The following is an 18,774-nucleotide window of genomic DNA, read 5'->3' as shown; positions in this document are numbered from 1 at the left end:
AAGGGGGAAGCGATGGTTTGTATAGTGGTTGAGTTCGAAAAGCTACATAGGATCTTTAACACAAAACTCTTTTATGGATATCCGGTTTGATGCCAATAGGTTCGTTATTGACACACAAAACAACCTATTAAAGCCAAATTTTCTAAGATTCTGAGTATACTGTGGGTGGAAGCAATGGCTTATTGAGCATGAATGGCTCATAGAAATATCTTCAACACCAAAGACTCGGTAGACTCGGTTCGCTTTTGACACAAAACAACCCATATGTAGTAAAACTTTCTAAGATTCAATCATTTTCTGAATAAACCGGTGGAAGAGATGGCTTGCTGATCCAACAGTATCCGAGTTAGTGCCAATAAGTCCCTTATTTACAAAAAAAACAAACTTTAAACCTAATTTTCTGAGATGCAATCATTTGTTGAAGAGGACTGGGTAAAGAAAGTGACAGGAAATCAAACCTGAATTGATCATTGACAAAAAGCTAAGGGTTTCCTGCGCGGTATCTTTTTCTTGCCAAGTATCAGACACTATTCCTCGAAGCCTAAGAATAGACAGGCAACAGTCCAATCGCTCTCTATTCATCTCTCAGCTTACATAAGTCGGATGTGTCCATGTCCGGAGGGACTCGTTTTAGTTTAATAGATGATGTTCTATCGGACCTTCATTATTCAGCTCTTGAGAGTACTGCTTCTGGTCCATTAGATTCCCTTTAAAGGTACTACCTGTGGTAATTATCAAAGATCAGTATTTTCACTTGGTGTATCCCACCCTATGCATAAAGTAACAAACCTGTAAAAATTTGAACTCAATTATTGGTCATCGAAGTTGCAAAAGAAACATGAACGAAAAACCACCCTTGTTGCACAAATTTGTGTGCTCTGAGATGCCTAATAAAACGGTTTCGACCTGAAGTCTTTTATTATTTGAGTAAGAAATTACCTCATTCAAATCTGTGATATGAAAACTTGGACTGAATTTGTCATCGAAGTTGCAAGAAAATAATCAAAGAAAAACACCCTTTTTGCATTGATGTGTGTGCTTTCAGATGCATATAACAGGCTTCAGCTGAAGTCAAATATTATTTGAGTGAGAAACTACCTCTTTCTCAAAAACTACGTTTAGACTTCATAGAAAGCTGTTTCTCACAATGTTTTATACTATCAATCAGTAGCTCTCCATTGCTCGCTACCAAGTAAGTTTCCATGCTAACATTTACTTTGAATAATAATATGTCCAGTGCCTTTAACTGCATTGTACCTCCATTCAGATCAAAGATTCATGCCAGTGTAACGTCACTGTATCATCTGTTGGGACCAAGTCGACCTGAGGCCATGCTTTCCACGAACCGTTCTTGTATAGCCCGCGCGTGGCTTCGCGAAAAGCCCTGTTAAGACGTACGAGCCGTGGCTTTACAAGCTAATAGACTAGCGATAGTCGATTGTTTAGTCTCGTGTTCAGAAGCCCCTCTGTTCCTCATCAGCTGTTGACTGTGAAACTGGTTGATCTTTGATCAAGAACAGAGTACACTGTTAGCAACGTCGAGACCAAACTGGCGCTTTTAAGAGCCAACACTCCACCAAAAGGACTACAACATTACAAACGATGAAAATGAAGGATTTAACAATGTTTCGCCTGTGCTGGGGGAAAACAAATCGCAAAGGGCTTTATCAACTCTAAAGTGTGTGAGTCCCTGAGGATAGGCAGTTGATAAATCCTGTAGTCTGTAGCTAGCTTTGGGATTTCATCTGGATCAATGCCGTGAATGGGCTCTGGAGTGACGTGTTCATGGGAAACAATTGACATGATTGGCAGGCACAGAAAACATTTAGTTAACAAGCAAAATATTGCAATCATTTTGACGGCAATGCGACAAAACTAGAAACCTGAAAGTAATAACTTGATGACTGTGGACCTACTGATAATAATATGTATTTGTAATACGCCAAATCTAACGCAAGAAACCTGTAAACGTACGTTTTTATTAAAGCGATGACAATAGACTGTTAGAAAAAGGCAAACTGGAAACCTGGCCAGAAATGCCCCCCTGTTTAAAACAAAACGGTTCACCCTCTTGTGCCCCCTTGAAATATGACCCTACTATACGCCTATACAAGACAACCATTCAATAACGTTAAATACCACCATAAATGTATAATGCCACGAACTCTCGGACCAGGCATAATTTACACCTTGGTTGTCATGGTAACTTGTCCAGAAAAAAAAACTTAAAGTAAGAGGGAAGGTTTTTTTAAAGAGTGTCATGCAAGCAAGTCACGTTATGAGGTATATTGTGTGTACATTGCTGGGAAGTGAAGCAGCCATTGTTGACCATGTGCAGTCACGATCGAGTCTGGTGGGTACGTGACACACAAGGTCTGGCAATGAGTTTGCTAATTTTGTTTACATTTCTCTAAGCTATGACTAGTAATGAGATATGAACCAACTCATTATGTTCAATTCTTAAAGCCACTGGATATTGTTGGCAATTACTCAAAACAGTGTGTACTTCAGTCATCTCTCCTATATACTCCCACATTGCAAAGTTTCAAATCCTACTTATCTAGTGGTCTCATTTTCTTCAGTATCTCATAATGGCGACCAAGGACAAAACACAAAAAGGAGAACAAAAGCTTTCCTTAAAGCCATTGGACACTTTCGGTAAACAGTATTGTCCAAATGCCCATCACTTCGTGTGTCACAACATCTACATAAAATAACAAACCTGTGAAAACTTAGGCTCAATCGGTCATCGGAGTCGGGAGAAAATAACGGGAAAACCCACCCTAGTTTCCGCACGTTTCGCGTTTCGTAATTCTCGTTGTCGAGAAATGATAATTGTTTCAATGTTTTCTCAAAAAGTAAAGCATTTCATGGAATAATGTTTCAAGACAGTCTTTTACCTTTACCTTCTGTAATTCCTTCTGTTCCGAAAATGTTTAATTGCTTTAAGGGAGTTTTAAAGACTGGGATGCTCCACAGAAGATGTTGATACTATATTATGTGCAGACTTTTAAATGCATGGACAGAACGAGGAGCAAACGAATGCATGTTTTGAGAATGTGTACTAATTATGAATATCACCACACCCTAAAGAATATCTTGACACACTCCTATCGATTCGTAATAACGTTCACTTCCACTATCGCAACTATCGTATACATACACACAACAGAGCATTTATAAAGCGCCCTTTCGACAATACCAAAGCGATAGCGTGCAAACCAATGGAACTATACTACAAAATGTTACATTTGATACAGATAAGTCTTAAGAGATTTCTTGAAAATTGGCAAAGAGCTACAATTTCTAATGAATACTGGGAGGTTGTTCCACATTCGGGGAGCAACGTAGGTGAAAGTCCGGTTGTGAGCCGATGAGAGTGTTCTGATGGTTGAGTGTTTAGTTAGGCGTATTACACAGTTCCTCTAAAATGACATTTGAGTCTAAATCCGGTTAAGACTCGATTTAGATCACCAGCGAGTCTCTCTACAGACGTCACTCGTGTCGTTAAAGTCCTCACTTTGGGAAATTAGTGCTTGTCCTTGCGATCGTACTGGTCACTTAATGAGGCCCTTTGTGGCGTTTCGGAGCTTCCGTAGTTTTGGGATCTGCTCCCTAGACGTCGTGACGTTATTTGCTTCAAGTGTGTTTGTCCTGGTCGGGCAAGGGGGATATAAATAGCTTCCTCCATGGTTGGGCAAACTCCTCCCCAAGATGTATAGGAAGTACTTAGGGTTTATAGGAAATGGGTATTAATTAGAGATAATTCTCGATCATATTTAAGCTAAAGGTGAATCAAGCCAGAATTAATTTCTGGATTAAAATTTGCTCCTTGTTGGTTGACATCAAAAGACAAAGGGGTTACATGACAAAATATCAAAGCTTTGACAAGTACTTTGTTTACTATTTTAAAACCTGTTTTATCAATCAATTGGTTTGTTTTATGCAGGGTTTTTTGGGGGTACGTGATCAAAACAAAACATCTGAATTTGACAATTTTTGTGATACAATTACCTAAGGCAAGTATGTACGTATCCCAGAACAAAATAATCTGCGAGATGTCTTTTGTGCAATAGATGACGATTTTCACCCGTCTGCCATTTTGAAGTATGCATGTATGTTCCACAAAGCGTGCGCTGGTCGTTTTTTCGGTAGTTAAATGTTTTGTATATCAAATTGAAGGTAACAGAGTTGAGGGAAATTGCGGCAAAACTCAGCGGCCTTCATGTCACACAGTGAAAATGAATTTAGCATGAGCTAGTACAGCATGGCGATGCAGTTGCTTATTAAGGAAGTCGGACACGTTCAGCATCCATTAGAAAACTCCCATAGACGTCCGATCGGCTTGGAATAATCATTTCGAAAATGGACTCTCGAAAAAGGTCAAACTGATGTTTTATACTATCAACCCCTCCCCATTACTCGTTACCAAGTTTTTATGATGATAATTATTTTGAGTAATTACCAATAGTGTCCACTGCCTTTAAATAAACTTGTTCTATGCCAAACAAAGTGACCCTATCATTTAAAATGATTTCGAACCTTTCGACATACAATCTTCAGAAATGTGTATAAACACCCTAGTCAAGACTAATGATTTATTCATATTCTGCCCAGCAAATAATTTTCATTCCTCTTGCGATGTCTTATGCGAATTAATTCATCAGATTTAATGCCTTTGCCGCGGTCTCAAAGGGAATTTCTATTTTTTCTCTTGCCTCTTCATAACAAAAATAATTTAATTTTAAGTTTCCCAAAGCGTACGACTTTCCTGCAGGCTGTGCGACGTTAAATATCAAAAGGTCTTTTTGATTTAACGCATGGAGTTGGTTTGAATGGAATTAAAGTGATATATAACAAAAAAAACAATTTTCTTGCCAACAGTGCAATTTCCTTTCTGACCTTGACTGAACATTATTTCCTGCCACACTCTGTGATCGTGTGTTGTATAAAAACAGTACAATGATTACACACTGTACGGTCCCTATTGTTTTATATATAATCACTAACTTCATTTATACTTACAAATTCACTTCTGTAAAAATTATAAATTCGTTTCGAGTAAACAGATTTACGCCGACGTAAATCTAACTCTGTTAAAATTGGTAATTGCCGAAACATGGCACACGCGAAAATTAAATAATTAGTGTCAGGTTCGTAACACCTTTTGGGTTTTACCCATAAACACCGATGTGTGTTAGCACTGTTTACTCACTACTTTCCTGGGTTCTGTGAAAACAAATTCACAGGCATATCACTCGCGTGGGATTCGAACCCACGACATTTGGTGTTCTAGAGCAGGGTCATGTCAACTAGACCACCGAGATTTCCCGGTAGCTAGAGGCAGTTCGAATGCTATGTTTTAGCAGTCGGTATTTATAATTAGATAAAGACATTGGGGTCACCAGAAGGGACAGCCTGTGCAATTCAAGAGTAGAAGAATTGCTTCACCACATATCATCCAACTCTTCAATTAATAGGAAAACAATACTCGAGCATTTTTGGTCATTGGGAAGCGACCGATACTTCTTATGTCTATCTAGCCTTGATCAAGGCGCTCCAGCCAGCCGCGATTTGCAAAATCCCAGTCCTCATCACGGACTTCCGCTAGCGCTTACCCCCCCCACCCCCCCAATACATAACACAGTGCATATAATACGTGTACAGCGTATGTATGTACACATACGTACTGTACATGTACATGTACCATCTGTACGGTACACGTACAGTACAAGAGTACTATAGATTGAGCCACACGCACGAGGTTGAAGACACGACCGTACTCATGACTACGCTATACTGTTCTCGCTGTACAATGTACTGCACAAACAATGTATACTGTTTTCGTGCATACACTGCGTGCAGTTTTTGTTGCCGGATGCCGCGCACCGGGCCGGGGCACACTACGCCAACAGCCTTGAATCAAGGCTAATGTCTATCTAGAAGGATATACTGCAGAGTAAAGACATCAAGCACTTCCGTGAAGAGGCTGACATACCATCTGTGGCAGCAGCAGGACACCCGACCAAGCAACAGAGACCTAAATAGACCCATAGTGGTTGGGAATCCATCTCCGTGACCTACCACGGGAGGACGGCTATAATGATGATGATGATTACCTATAATTATTATTCACATATAAATTTTGTATGAAAATTAATATCTTACCTAATCTCGCTCACCCTCTCTCTCTCTCTTCACATTACAGGATTCTCCAGCAAGATGCATGTATACGTAGTAGGCGTGGCTGTCGCAGTGGGCGTCATCCTGTCAATCATAATCACCTTAGCGACGTACCTCGTCTGCCGTCAATTCGGCCCCAAACCAGACCCTTCTAAGGAGTGCAGTTACAATGACTTTCTGAACAGAGTACAGAGTGACGTCCAAGAGCCAGTTTCTTCGGCCTTAAAGAAGGCACCGCCGAGGAGAATCGTAGCGAAGAATTGGTAGGTCGAATCATGGTCCCAAATCGTCCTAAATCAATAGATGATTTGAAAGAAGAGATACAGTTTTAAGGAACAATCAGACAAAGGATGAGAGACAAATCAAATGGTCCTTATAGACCTTATGCATTGACGTCATCCAGCGGCCATCTTAGTGGAAAAACGGTGACGAAACAATCGAAACGCACAGATTTGTACCAATGAACAACCTCCTTTTGACCTCTAGCTGAGGGCGCCCTACTGAAATGACGTCATGTGCATAAGGTCTATTGGGATGTGAACCCAAGACCCCTGACACCCCGGGCAAATACGGTGTACACATATTGTGATTCAGTAAAATAAAAAACGACCATTTACTGTGAACTCAGCTGTTAGCTTGGTGATTCGAACCCACAACTTTGTGATTGCAAGTCCTGCGGTCTAACCACAGGAACACGGTGACCACAAACACGTATTCTTTGGATTTGTTGACCAAGATCGGGTCTTGAATGAAAATACCTCCCATCACTGAATCTTGTTTTTCAATGCGAAACAGTATTTTATAAAAAGTTAAATAAAAAAATGGAAAGGAAATGACACAGGTTAAAATAGTATTGTTAAAAAATAAAAAGAAGAAGAAAAAAGAAGATACAACAAAAATGACCACAAGAACAAACACGTCATACAGGTTGTCGAGGCAAGCCTTTCGTAAAAACAAACTATTTTCGTCAATTTGATTCAGGTATGGGCCGTTGCTCTCATCTGTTTTATATTCCGGCCAATTTGCCAGCCCTCCTATAAAACACATAGCCACTCATCAAAACCGTGGGTGGTCACCAACCACTTCGGCGACTTATACTTGGCTGAATATAAACATTCACAACACCTACGTTTTAGACGTCTTAAAAAGAAGAAGAAGAAGTTCATCACAAGGCGTCGACCCTTCTGAAAGTACCCGAGGGGCGAAGGACCAAAATGGTGGACTTGTGTTCGTCTTTGATTAGAGTGAATTGCCACAGCTAAAGTAACTCGTACATGTAAGAGTATATCGCCAACATTGTTCAACCTTTAGTGGACAATTTCCTGATTAAACACGGCAAGCCCGAAGCGAGTTTAATTTGCAACTGAGCCGAGACTCTTGATTGCAAAGAGTGTCTAATTATAAATCAGCCAATCAGAGGGATGGAACCCCCGCGTTGTTCATTAAACTGTCACCACGCATGGCCCTTAATTGGTTAATTTGCATAAAAATCAGCATGTGCATTGAGGCATGAGTCGTGATGGATCAATGAAGGCGAATATAAACTGCAATCGCGGACAAAATAGCTTAGGCCGTGTGAAACTAAACACACCCTCCCACGTACCCCTTCCCTCCCCGCTGACTGCATCTGTTTCACTTGTTGCGTTGTGTAGCCTTCGAGAAAGACTCTGCTAGGGTCGAAACGTCAGTCCACTTACTATGTTGTGCAAAATATTGTAAACATCAGATTTTGATATACTATGAAAACTGCCCTTTCAAGATCGGAATTTCTGGTCCTTCTCAACACCGTGGATGTGTTTTCCTAACATATTGTTCTAAAGGTTATTATGATTTCATTTTTATTATTATTATTAAGTATAATTACAGGGTAGCCCCATATCAGTGTAAAAACAATGTTTTCCCTGGGGGCCCTGTAGAAAAAGCAAAACACAGAACAAGAGATAAGCAAATACAAAGAGCAACCCCACACAAAAGCAACAGCAGCCCTCTATACCACCAGGAACAAGGTTGAATTGAACTCAAGATACCCTTGATTACCCCCCTTTTCTTCTTGATACACAAAACTATAACTTTGTTTGTCCTGGGGTGGATTTCACAAAGGTAGTCCTAACTTAGGACTAGTCCTAGGCAATGCTAAGAGATAGGACCAGTCCTCAGTTAGGATGAGTTACTGGTCCTAACTTAGGACCAGTCCTATCTCTTAGCATCGCCTAGGACTAGTCCTAAGTTAAGACTACCTTTGTGAAATCCACCCCTGATTATTTATAAATCTTCTATATAGGGTTAGACAAAAACTAATCTTACATTGTTATTATTATGTTTTTCATGCAACAGTCGTTTAAAGCCATCAGACTCTACCGTCGGACCTGGTCCTCCGCCAGTCTCACCAGTCGTTCTTAACAGCAACTACAGTTTCACTATACCTAAAGGTAGGTTCGTTTCACATTATTTTGACATTTACAATAATATCGGCATTAATAATAAAATTATGATTAAAAGAATCAAACGGTCCCCCAAATTAAGGTACTTGACACGTTTGATAATATTGTCAAAGACCAGGGGTCGATTTCATAGAGCTGCTTAAGCAAAAAAATTGCTTAAGCACGAAAATAGCTCGCTTATTTTACACATGTTACTGGCAAAAAATCTCATGCCATGTACATTGCTTGTCACTGGTATTTAGCTGTTGTTTACTTAGCATTTACAATTGAGTGGAGTCTTGTCAGGTAATCTGATCTTACTAAGCGAGGATTTGTTTGCTTAAGCAAAATGTTTTGCTTAAGCAGCTCTATGAAATTGGGCCCTGTATTCGCACTTGGTGTATCTCAACATATGCATGAAATAACAAACCTGTGATTATTTGAACTCAATTGGTCATCGAAGTTGCAAAAGAATAACAAAAGAAAAACCACCCTTGTTGCACAAATTCGTGTGCTCTGACATGCCTTATAAAACGGTTTCGATCTGAAGTCTTTTATTATTTGAGTAAGAAATTACCTCATTCTCATAAGCTAAGTTACTTCAGAGGGAGCCGTTTCCCATCCCACAATGTGTTTATATCAACAGCTCTCCATTGCTCGTTACCAAGTAAGTTTGTATGCTAACAACTATTTTGAGTAATTACCCAAAAAGGTGTCCAGTGCCTTAAGGATTCGCAATCTGATCTTCTCAATCTCTTTTTGTTTAAAATAAAGTATCAATTGCAAGTCGAGAAGGAAACCTGGCAGTCGTTCCCCATATATTATCTCCAAGACCCAAAATCAATAAATGGAATTGACAACTGGAGGATCGTTCCCTGTGATTTGTTTTCTTCACACTTCATTTCCCATCCCACGTCTTCTGGGTTTCGTTTATATACTTGGATAGATCTTGCATCCTATGTCATGCTTGACTGTGCATCACTCGATAACGAAACCTGAATGGCAGTAGTGGGTGGCTGTGGAGCGACAACACGGCGCCAGACTATACCCACCCACAAGCACCAGGGGATACATTACACTTTATCTGCCAATTTGGGACAAGAAACATAATTGGAAAAAATGAAATAAAAAAACATCCCACTAAATTGAGATTGTGGAATGATGCTGGACTAAAGATAATTTACAGTTGTTACCTAGCATTTTGGGATCAGGTTGATTTCGTGATTTCATTGCCTGTCTTTCATCTAGGTGGACCCAACAAAATTATGCTTACCAGAATAAGGTTACCAGCCAAACTACCACGTCACATGTACAATTTGTGACTGGTACCATACCTATTTCTGCTTAGCAGAGTTGTGTCAAGCAATAAATTGTCTGCTTAAGCAGCTCTATGTGAAAGTGGGCCCTGACTAGCTAACATGCTACTTGGCATTTTCTAAACAGTTCACTCTATACATTCTGCCAAGTTGCAAAGAGCACTAAAAGAAGAGCACTGCCTTGAAATAATACTGTCTTTAGTAACGAAATAACACTAATCAAAAAGTGCCCATTGTTGTCGAACGAACACTGTCTTCAGTGAAGGTAACAAAATATTACTAATCGGAAATTGCCCATTGTTTATCATTTCCTTAGCAACGTCACCGGGTTTCCAAGGAGATTCCTTTACGTTAGAGAAACCCCAGCCGGCAATCGGAGCTCTCAGCCCCACCTCTAAGACGCCCTCTATGATGGCAAGATTGGATCCTACTCAGCTGGATCCATCTGCTCATATGTACAAAGAAAACCATGGTGTAAGCTTGGGTCATCTTCTCACATCTTGTCTATAAAAACTATTGATAAACTTAGACCTTGCCCAGTCCTTGCTTAGTTATTATTTAGGATGGAGTCAGTCTGCGTACTCATTGGCAGTAAACCTGACGGCTGACCTGACTGCGTACTCATTGAAGGTACCCAGACGTCTCAGCTGAAACTGAAACAGAATGGACCCTACTTGACCTGACTGTAATAGACCTTTCTATTGCAACGTCAACAGCACGATTTTTTTGCCATCCGATGTTGGAAAACTATGGAAAGCCATAAATGCAATCAACAACAGGGTTTGAAGAAATCTTACACAAATTATTCAAAAATAATATGATGAGTTTGGGATAGACCTCATTCGCGTTTGATAACAGGAAAGATGAAAGCACTAATGAACCTGTAACACATCATTAATGGTTCCGAACCACCGACCTCTAAAACTCAAAACAAGTGCTCTATTGTTAATTTACTAGTTAGGAAATTTGATCGGAATGGTGTCCTGAAATAATACTGGTATCAAGTAGTTAACCACAAGGGAAACTGACTCCGTAGTTTGGGACTTGAACCAACGACCTCCGGATTAATGTACCGGCGCTCTAGCAACTGAGCTATCCAGCCCTATGTTGGCGGTCTCCCGATGAGTCAATAACTTGATTCTTTATATTGACTCAGTAATAATGTTGTGAAATATCATTTCATTGGAAAAGAAATGGTGACCAGAAATATATTACCAATAAAAACTGACAAACTTTGCTTGTTTTGTGTTCTGGTCTTGATCGATATAGATAAGGAAGTTATCGATGGATTCTGGAGTGACTGGTCCGTGTCTTGGGATTATCAATTTTTCTCTCAAGTACAACCCTGAGATGGGTCTACTGACAGTTCGACTCATACAAGCCAGGGATCTTCAACCAAGGGAATTCAGTGGAACTGCTGATCCTTATTGTAAGGTAAGAATAAACTAGACAAACAATAGTTAAAGACACTGATGGGGGTCGATTTCACAAAGAGTTAGGACTAGTCTTATCTCGAGTTATCACGAGTTACTCGTCCTAACTTAGGACTACCCATACAATATGTATATCTCCTAGAACTAGTCCTAAGTTAGGACTAGTCCTAACTCTTTGTGAAATCATCCCCTGGACACCTTCAGTTTCAAAGACCAGTCTTCTCACTTGGTGTGTCCCAACATATGCATAAAATAACATATCTGTGAAAATTTGAGCTCAATGGTTATCGAAGTTGCAAGAGAATCATGAAAGAAAAAACACCCTCGTTGCACAAATTGTGTGCTTTCTTATCCGATGTCTTGGTTAAGTTGTAGGCCAGAGTTCCTCGTGTTGGTAGAAAAAAGATTCTGAAGAAGAAAATAAGAAGAAAAAACCCTAGAGGTTGTCCTGCACATACTTATTGCACGAACACCAATTATAAACCAAGATTAGATAATCCTCAAAATACTGCGTCACACCATGGAGGAGGAGTGGGGGAGCTTATGCTGATGCTGATCCATACGCAAACCTACTTCTAGGGAGGTTCTACTTCTTAAAAATTAAATCCAAGCACAATTCGCGTCTTAATTCATTTCAAGGTATGACAAATATTCTTTGAGCGGATTATACAATTAGGCTAATAAGACGATTTGGTTAACATGTTTATCCATTCTTCCGAGTGACACCGAGTTATTATCATTGTAATCCTTCAATAACTTTATCTTCAACGTTTAGACTAAGGTCTGGAAGTATAAATCTAACTTAGTGACCTTATTAACACGATTTATATTTGAAATAACAACAATCAAATCTATACAAACATTTTATGTTGGAATTAACTTGAGGTAATGGCGAAAGTTGACTATACCATTTTCAAAGTTATGGATTGTGCTTGTTTAATGCTGACCTATCAAAGTTTATATTATTGATTAAACTATGAATTAAGAGCAAATACACCTCATTTGGGTTTCAGAAGGACCACATCTTGAGTTTGAAACAACAAACTGACTTAATGACGAAGCTTTAATCCCTTTCTCAGTTTATAAATAATTATATTCAACTCATTATATTCTTGCTTGAATTACTCAAGTCCAAGGTGTTTTCCTAACAATTAGCCAAAAGCTTTTTCTGTCTCCGCAAAAGTTTCACACATTAGAAACAACAACTGTTCCCAGACAAACTTGTTTTTACAAATTACAACCAAGGGGGATGGAATGTTGAGTCTAAAAATATCAGACGCATAATATGAAATATCAGCAACTTCGCAAATGTCAGTCAGGTTCTTGGGTTACCGTTATCCCTTAGTGGCGAGCCTGACCTTAATCAGGTCAATGGAGTCTGCCGCCACCTGTTGTCGGTGCTGCTTTATTCTCACAATGTGATCATCTAGCTTTACAGTGTTGTTTTACGAGGTATCACTTGCAGCCCCAATTGAAAATGCATCTAATTCAGGCGAAATGCCGTAAACCATGTTCGTATAATACACACTTGAAACTGATACCGTTATCAGACGTTGCTTGCTGACACACGGGACGACTTTTTCAATTCAAGTTAAAAAAAAAAATATCTAAACATTATTCATTGTACTAAAATAACCACTGAATGTTATAACAGTATTTTGTTTTTGTTAAATGTCAAGCCCTATACTAACATTTCACCTGCTTTGATTCAAAAGTCACTCTTGAATTAAAGCCCAAAAGTTCATCTTATTGTGTAACCTTTGAAGTTTTTATCCAGATGAATGTAGACTTTATCCATATGAACATTTGACCACCTGTTTAAACTCAGGATCCGCCCCTTTTTATCTCCCCAATTTCAAGACCACATTCTCAAAAACACATACTTGTGGGTACATCCTTTGTTCTTTCCTTTGTCCTTGTGTAGCACCCCAGTCTTAAGAATTCCCCATAGCTACATTTTATTTCACCCTTTCTCCATGGTACCGAATGCTCAATCATTGTACTTTACTGTAGATCAAGTTTTTGGCCATGACATGAGTTCCTACCCACTGTGAGTTAAGACGCATGTGATATTTTAAAAGAAGTTTAAGACTCATTCATAGTCGTCAAAAAAATCACAAAGCAATGTTTTCGGAGTCGCGTAAAATAATTCGTTGTATAAACCAGCAAAAATAATTTTCCACTTCTGGAACATTGTATTACTCGTTTCCCCCAAAAAACTACAGCACCTCAGCAAGATATATTTTAAGGGAAACTTTCTAACCTATCATTATCTTCAAATCGTGGAAGTTTAAAGTAAATCTGTAGACATTGTGTTTAGTGTCGTCAAAAAAGTACCCAAAACCCTTTAATCACAAATTCTTTTTTGCATTCTTATCATTGCAAAGATACAAGAAATGACAGTTAAACTTGTTATCTTTAACACTTCAGATCACAGTGGTACCCCACGCCACCAAGATGCTCCAGAGTAAAGTTCATCGTAAGACACTCTGTCCCGAGTTCAAGGAAGAGTTCGTCTTCGAGATACCCGAGCCCGACATCCATCGACAGACGGCCCGTATTCAACTCTTCGACTTCGATCAGTTCTCGAGAGATGAGTGCATTGGGACCGCGGTCTTGCCACTTACCAATGTAGACCTTACTGAGAAGGTAGAAGTCTGGAAGGAGATCAAGGCAGTTTACGTGGCTCATAGACAAGTGAGAATTATTACGATATGATGGGAAGCTTCTAATTAATTTCAATCTGTAAAAATACATAATATCCAGGGATATATTATTTCGTACACTGCCCCCAAAACAACAAAGACTGTTTCTGAAATTTCTTTTGACTGATAATGGTTCTCATTATTTGGAACAGAATTAATTAAAGGTAGTAATTGGGATGTTCAAATAGTAATTTAGTTTTATGTTATTGTGTACCGGTGTATTTTTAATGTTATTTTAAAAAACTCACCCTCTAACCATTGCTCTAACATGTCCTTTGGAACTGATGCTAAATAATTTAATTTGACAATGAAAGATGGCGCTTTGTGCTTGACTGAATATTAAAAAATATTCGTGCATATTCATGTTACAATTTTTGTTAGCAAAGTGCAGAAGCACCAGAGCTTGGTGACATCATGTTCTCCTTATCCTATCTACCCGTGCCGAGAGACTTACTGTGGTCATTTGAATATTCATATAGTTCCTGCATCATTCATAATATTCTTGCATATTAAATATTATTTTTCAGCAAAGTGAAGAAGCACCAGAGCTTGGTGACATCATGTTCTCTTTATCCTATCTACCCAGTGCCGAGAGACTTACTGTGGTCATCTTAAAGACAAGGAATTTAAGAGCTGTTAAATTACTGGAAGACAAGAAAACATCAGGTTAGTCTCCATTCCACCCGTCTTTAGTTACTGACCGAAACCACCGTCAACAGAGGGGGTCTGGTTGGCGTTGTGGTCTTTCCTTGCCTTCCACGAATTCCTCAAATTATAATCTGTCAAGGTGAACCATCATTCTCTTTATCAAAATAGATTGTATTTTAAATTTATAACTCTGGACAATGTTCATCCTCGTCTACAGATCCTTACGTCAAGGTGTCGATATTTTGCGCCACCAAGCGGCTGAAAAAGAAGAAGACTTCAACCAAACACAACACAGTCCATCCAGTATTCAACGAGGCGCTTGTATTCGGAGTGATGATGGAATCACTTCGACATCTCAGCCTAGAGTTTCAGGTTATCCATGAGAACAGAATTGGTCAGAATGAGGTAAGTCTGATGAGTGGACTGGGTCAAGTCTACTGGGTGAAATCTAGCTGCATGTTTTTGTTTACTTGCTACCCTCTCAGTAGGTATCGCTTCGTGTCGGATTAAGAAAAAAAAAGGAGTTCTATAAAATGCACTGGACACCTTTGGTAATTGTCAAAGACCAGTATTCTCACTTGGTGTATCCCAACATAATAGCATTGCATAAAATAACAAATCAGTGAATATTTGGTCTCAATTAGTCATCAAAATGCAAGAGAACAATAAAAGAAAAATATCCTGGTTGCAAAAATTTGTGTGCCTTCAGATGCCAAAAAAAAAATGCTTCAGACCTGAGGTCTTTTATTGAGTGGGAAATTATACATCTTTCTCAAAAACTACATACTTCAAAGGCTAGCCGTTTCTCACAATGTTTTATATACCATCAACAGCTCTCCATTGCTCGTTACCAAGTAAGTTTTTGTGCTTACAATTATTTTGAGTATTTAGCAATAATTGCTCAAAGTTTTTAATTTTTTCTTCTTTCCTTTTGCAGATTCTTGGCAGAGTGGTCTTGGGCCCTGACTCACAAGGAGAGGAGTTAGCACATTGGAATGATATGATCAGTTCGAGCAAGCCGGTGGCTCGGTGGCACAGACTAATCACATAACGCACTGGGTCCTACCATGGTCCTACAGTGTTTCCGCGTTTCATTGTGAACACACTTAACAGTTGTTGTTGTTAACATGTATTGTCACGTGATTGCCAAAGTATCACCCAGTGTAAGCCTTTTTATAATAATATTGAAGTGAGTTTTTCAAACCGCTGCTAGTCCTAGTATCTGCCAGCTAGGCATCCTGTATAAGGAGAACAGAAATATTTTCGCTCAATGCCAAGGAAACCGGGTACAAACAACGGTGTGATGAGCTATATTGGCTTGGGACAGACTTTACTTAAAGATAAGGCCTATATACAGACACAACATTGCCCTTTGAGCAAGTTGAGATATCTTTTGCTAAAAACGATTTTATGCAAAGAGTTTGCCACATTTTAGGCGGGAGGTTCGTCTCAACATGGAGACCGTGTGACTTTTACAGGCGGCGGGTGTTTGTTGGCATGATTGTGAACGACAAACATTGTAATTTTGTTGTCCTGTCAACAACATCATAATCATACTTTTAACTGTATATATCTTAATGTTATTTCAGTTGTATTTTGATGTTTTTATTTCTTAAGGAGCAGTTTTATTAATGGTATTTATTGGTATATGTTTTTATAAATTGTATTGAGGTGCAAGCACCAATGATGGCACAGTCCCAAAGTTCACTAATTGTTCTACCAATGTTTTTTAGACATAAAACTCCAGTGGGGTTAATTTAAAATGGTGGCTGATGTGGATCTCTCTGTAACGTCTTGACGGAAGACTAGGAGATCTAGAAACTATAAAGTATTTGACTTGAGACACCACACCGTGCGAAACGAACTGAACTATTTGCGAGTTTGAGATAAGGAATGAGACAGATGGCCGGTGACCATCACGACAAGTCATCATTATTATTATAGTAACTGGAGTTAGCGCCAAATTACCAAAGGGTGCACGGTGCTAATAAGAAGAAAAGAAACGACCGAAGTGATGGTGACAAACACTCTAAGCAGATTGGAGAAGAGGTGAGTCTTGAAACCCTTTCTGGAGGACAGAAATGATTTATAATGGAAGTCCAATCCATAGGCGAGAGGCAGCAGTGGAAAGGGCTCTCTCACCAGTTTGCGTGACTTGTTCACCATAACTCTATATCGTTGAAGGGAGTATGGACATAACTTCCATGATGAACTTCTGAAAGTTTGCACTGTGTGGACAGTGTGTGTGTGACGTAGACCGACGACGTAGTTCTTGCTGCAGGTTCAGCTTGTATAACTGGAAACTTAATTTTATATTGGCTGCTCAGTCTCTTAACCAGATACGACGAATGTTTCGTCGTAACGGAAAAGACAAGCAATTGAAGCTTCGAGAAGTATGGATGACTTTCTGGAAGCTAGGTGGCAGTAGATTTACCAGGTAAATAATAAGTTTTCAGTAATTGTGCGCATACGCAGAAGTACGTTAACAATGGAAAGTTACCTGGTAAGTCTGCTGCCACCTAGCGTTCCAAAGTCTCTCATTGTCAATGTTCAATATTGTGATGAACATCGTAATTAATTTGTGAACTTAATATTAATTCTAACTCACATTGTAGTGGAATCACGAACGGAGCGGCATGATCGTCTTGTGAAAGGTACTTTAGTGGGGAAATTATTCCCATCTGCACAGGTTGTTTGGCTAGAGTTGTATCCAAAGAGACAGCCCAATGACAGCTGATAGAATAAAAAAAAAGAAAAAAAAAAAGATTAATATAACCATTACAAATTGTCTATTCTACTATCATCACAGCGTGATATAGTTCACACTCAATGTTGTTGTTTGAGTAAAACAAAACTACATTAATGTTTTTACGTAACATTTTGTTTACATGAGCCCGTTGGTAGGCACGAATTGTCACCAAACTTTACTGTCTGCATTGAAAACTGAAAAGGGAAAATTTCAAGACACTGGACACTTGGTATTTACTCAATGCTCAAAGTAATGTTACAACATACAAACTATACTTGCTAGGAGATATGAGAGCTGCTGATATTATGAAACATTGTGAGAAACGGCTCTCTCTGAAGTCACGGATTTTTTTGAGAAAGAGGTAACTACTCACTCAAATAATTTTATTAGACTTTTGGCCTGAATTATTTTATATTCATCTGAAAGCACACCAATTTGAACTACACGGGTGTTCTTCAGTGTTCTCTTGCAACCAACGATGACCAACTGACACAAAATGTTCACAGATTTGTTATTGTTTGCGTATAATGTTGGAACACACCCAGTGAGAATACTGGTCTTAGACATTTATCAAAGGGTCCGGTGTCTTTAAACAAATGTTAACTATCTTTAAAATAGGACATTAAAATGAGAGGACGTTGAAATGTTTTTGTAACTGCAATTTTTAACACGTTTAAATATTATGACTATTTTCTCGTGACTATAGGACATTTTAAACAAAGTAAATAAATGTGTTGTGATTGTGTCATGATATTCAAAGTCCTATTACAACCAATACCACTTTAGGGACATCGGCTCATTAAAAAAAATACATGTATTTTTTAAATAAATGACGTCATTGAAGGACGTGTCAATTTTTAACAGGTGCCGAATGAGCTGTATTTAGAGTACCGCCCAACTTGGGTTGCTGTCCCAATTAAGTTGGACCATAGGTACTCGAGTGTGACTTGAATCTACCTATAAAAGCTGTCCTAATTAAAGACACAACTTCAGTAGGGACGATACTTTAAGTTGGGCAGAACAACTTGACAGACAGTCTACCAAAAAGAAGGTAAAAACGTCGCGTTTTCACAAAATAACTTGGTATGGGGGACTAGGTATGACAGTACTTATTGTATTAATATTCTTCTTAAGTGCTAGTGTTTTGCCATTGACAACAGTCATTAAGTGCGATTTAAAATACATATTATTGTATGACTGTATATTATAACTGTATATTACAAAATTGTTTTATAAAATAAATTCCACCTATTTATACTTCTATAAGATTAAGAAGCACTTTATTGGCTGTATATAATTTCATGTATTTTTGACAAAATT

General features: G+C 38.8%; 1 protein-coding gene across 1 annotated transcript in view; it reads left to right on the top strand.

Moving 5' to 3' along the window:
- The window catches only part of LOC139948267 (synaptotagmin-1-like), a 37,534-nt gene extending 20,496 nt beyond the window's left edge, over positions 1-17,038 (top strand). The window contains exons 2-9 of the mRNA XM_071946368.1: positions 6,209-6,446; positions 8,518-8,612; positions 10,236-10,393; positions 11,189-11,353; positions 13,783-14,049; positions 14,585-14,723; positions 14,923-15,110; positions 15,643-17,038. Of these exons, the coding sequence (XP_071802469.1) occupies positions 6,223-6,446; positions 8,518-8,612; positions 10,236-10,393; positions 11,189-11,353; positions 13,783-14,049; positions 14,585-14,723; positions 14,923-15,110; positions 15,643-15,756 (1,350 nt within the window). The 5' untranslated portion in view covers positions 6,209-6,222 and the 3' untranslated portion in view covers positions 15,757-17,038. The remainder of the gene's footprint in view (positions 1-6,208; positions 6,447-8,517; positions 8,613-10,235; positions 10,394-11,188; positions 11,354-13,782; positions 14,050-14,584; positions 14,724-14,922; positions 15,111-15,642) is intronic.
- Positions 17,039-18,774: the final 1,736 nt, after the last annotated feature.

Source organism: Asterias amurensis, chromosome 15 (genome assembly GCF_032118995.1).
Source record: "Asterias amurensis chromosome 15, ASM3211899v1".
Taxonomy (NCBI): domain Eukaryota; kingdom Metazoa; phylum Echinodermata; class Asteroidea; order Forcipulatida; family Asteriidae; genus Asterias; species Asterias amurensis.
Note: the sequence above shows the minus strand (reverse complement) of the source record. Positions and strands in the feature narration are given on the sequence as shown.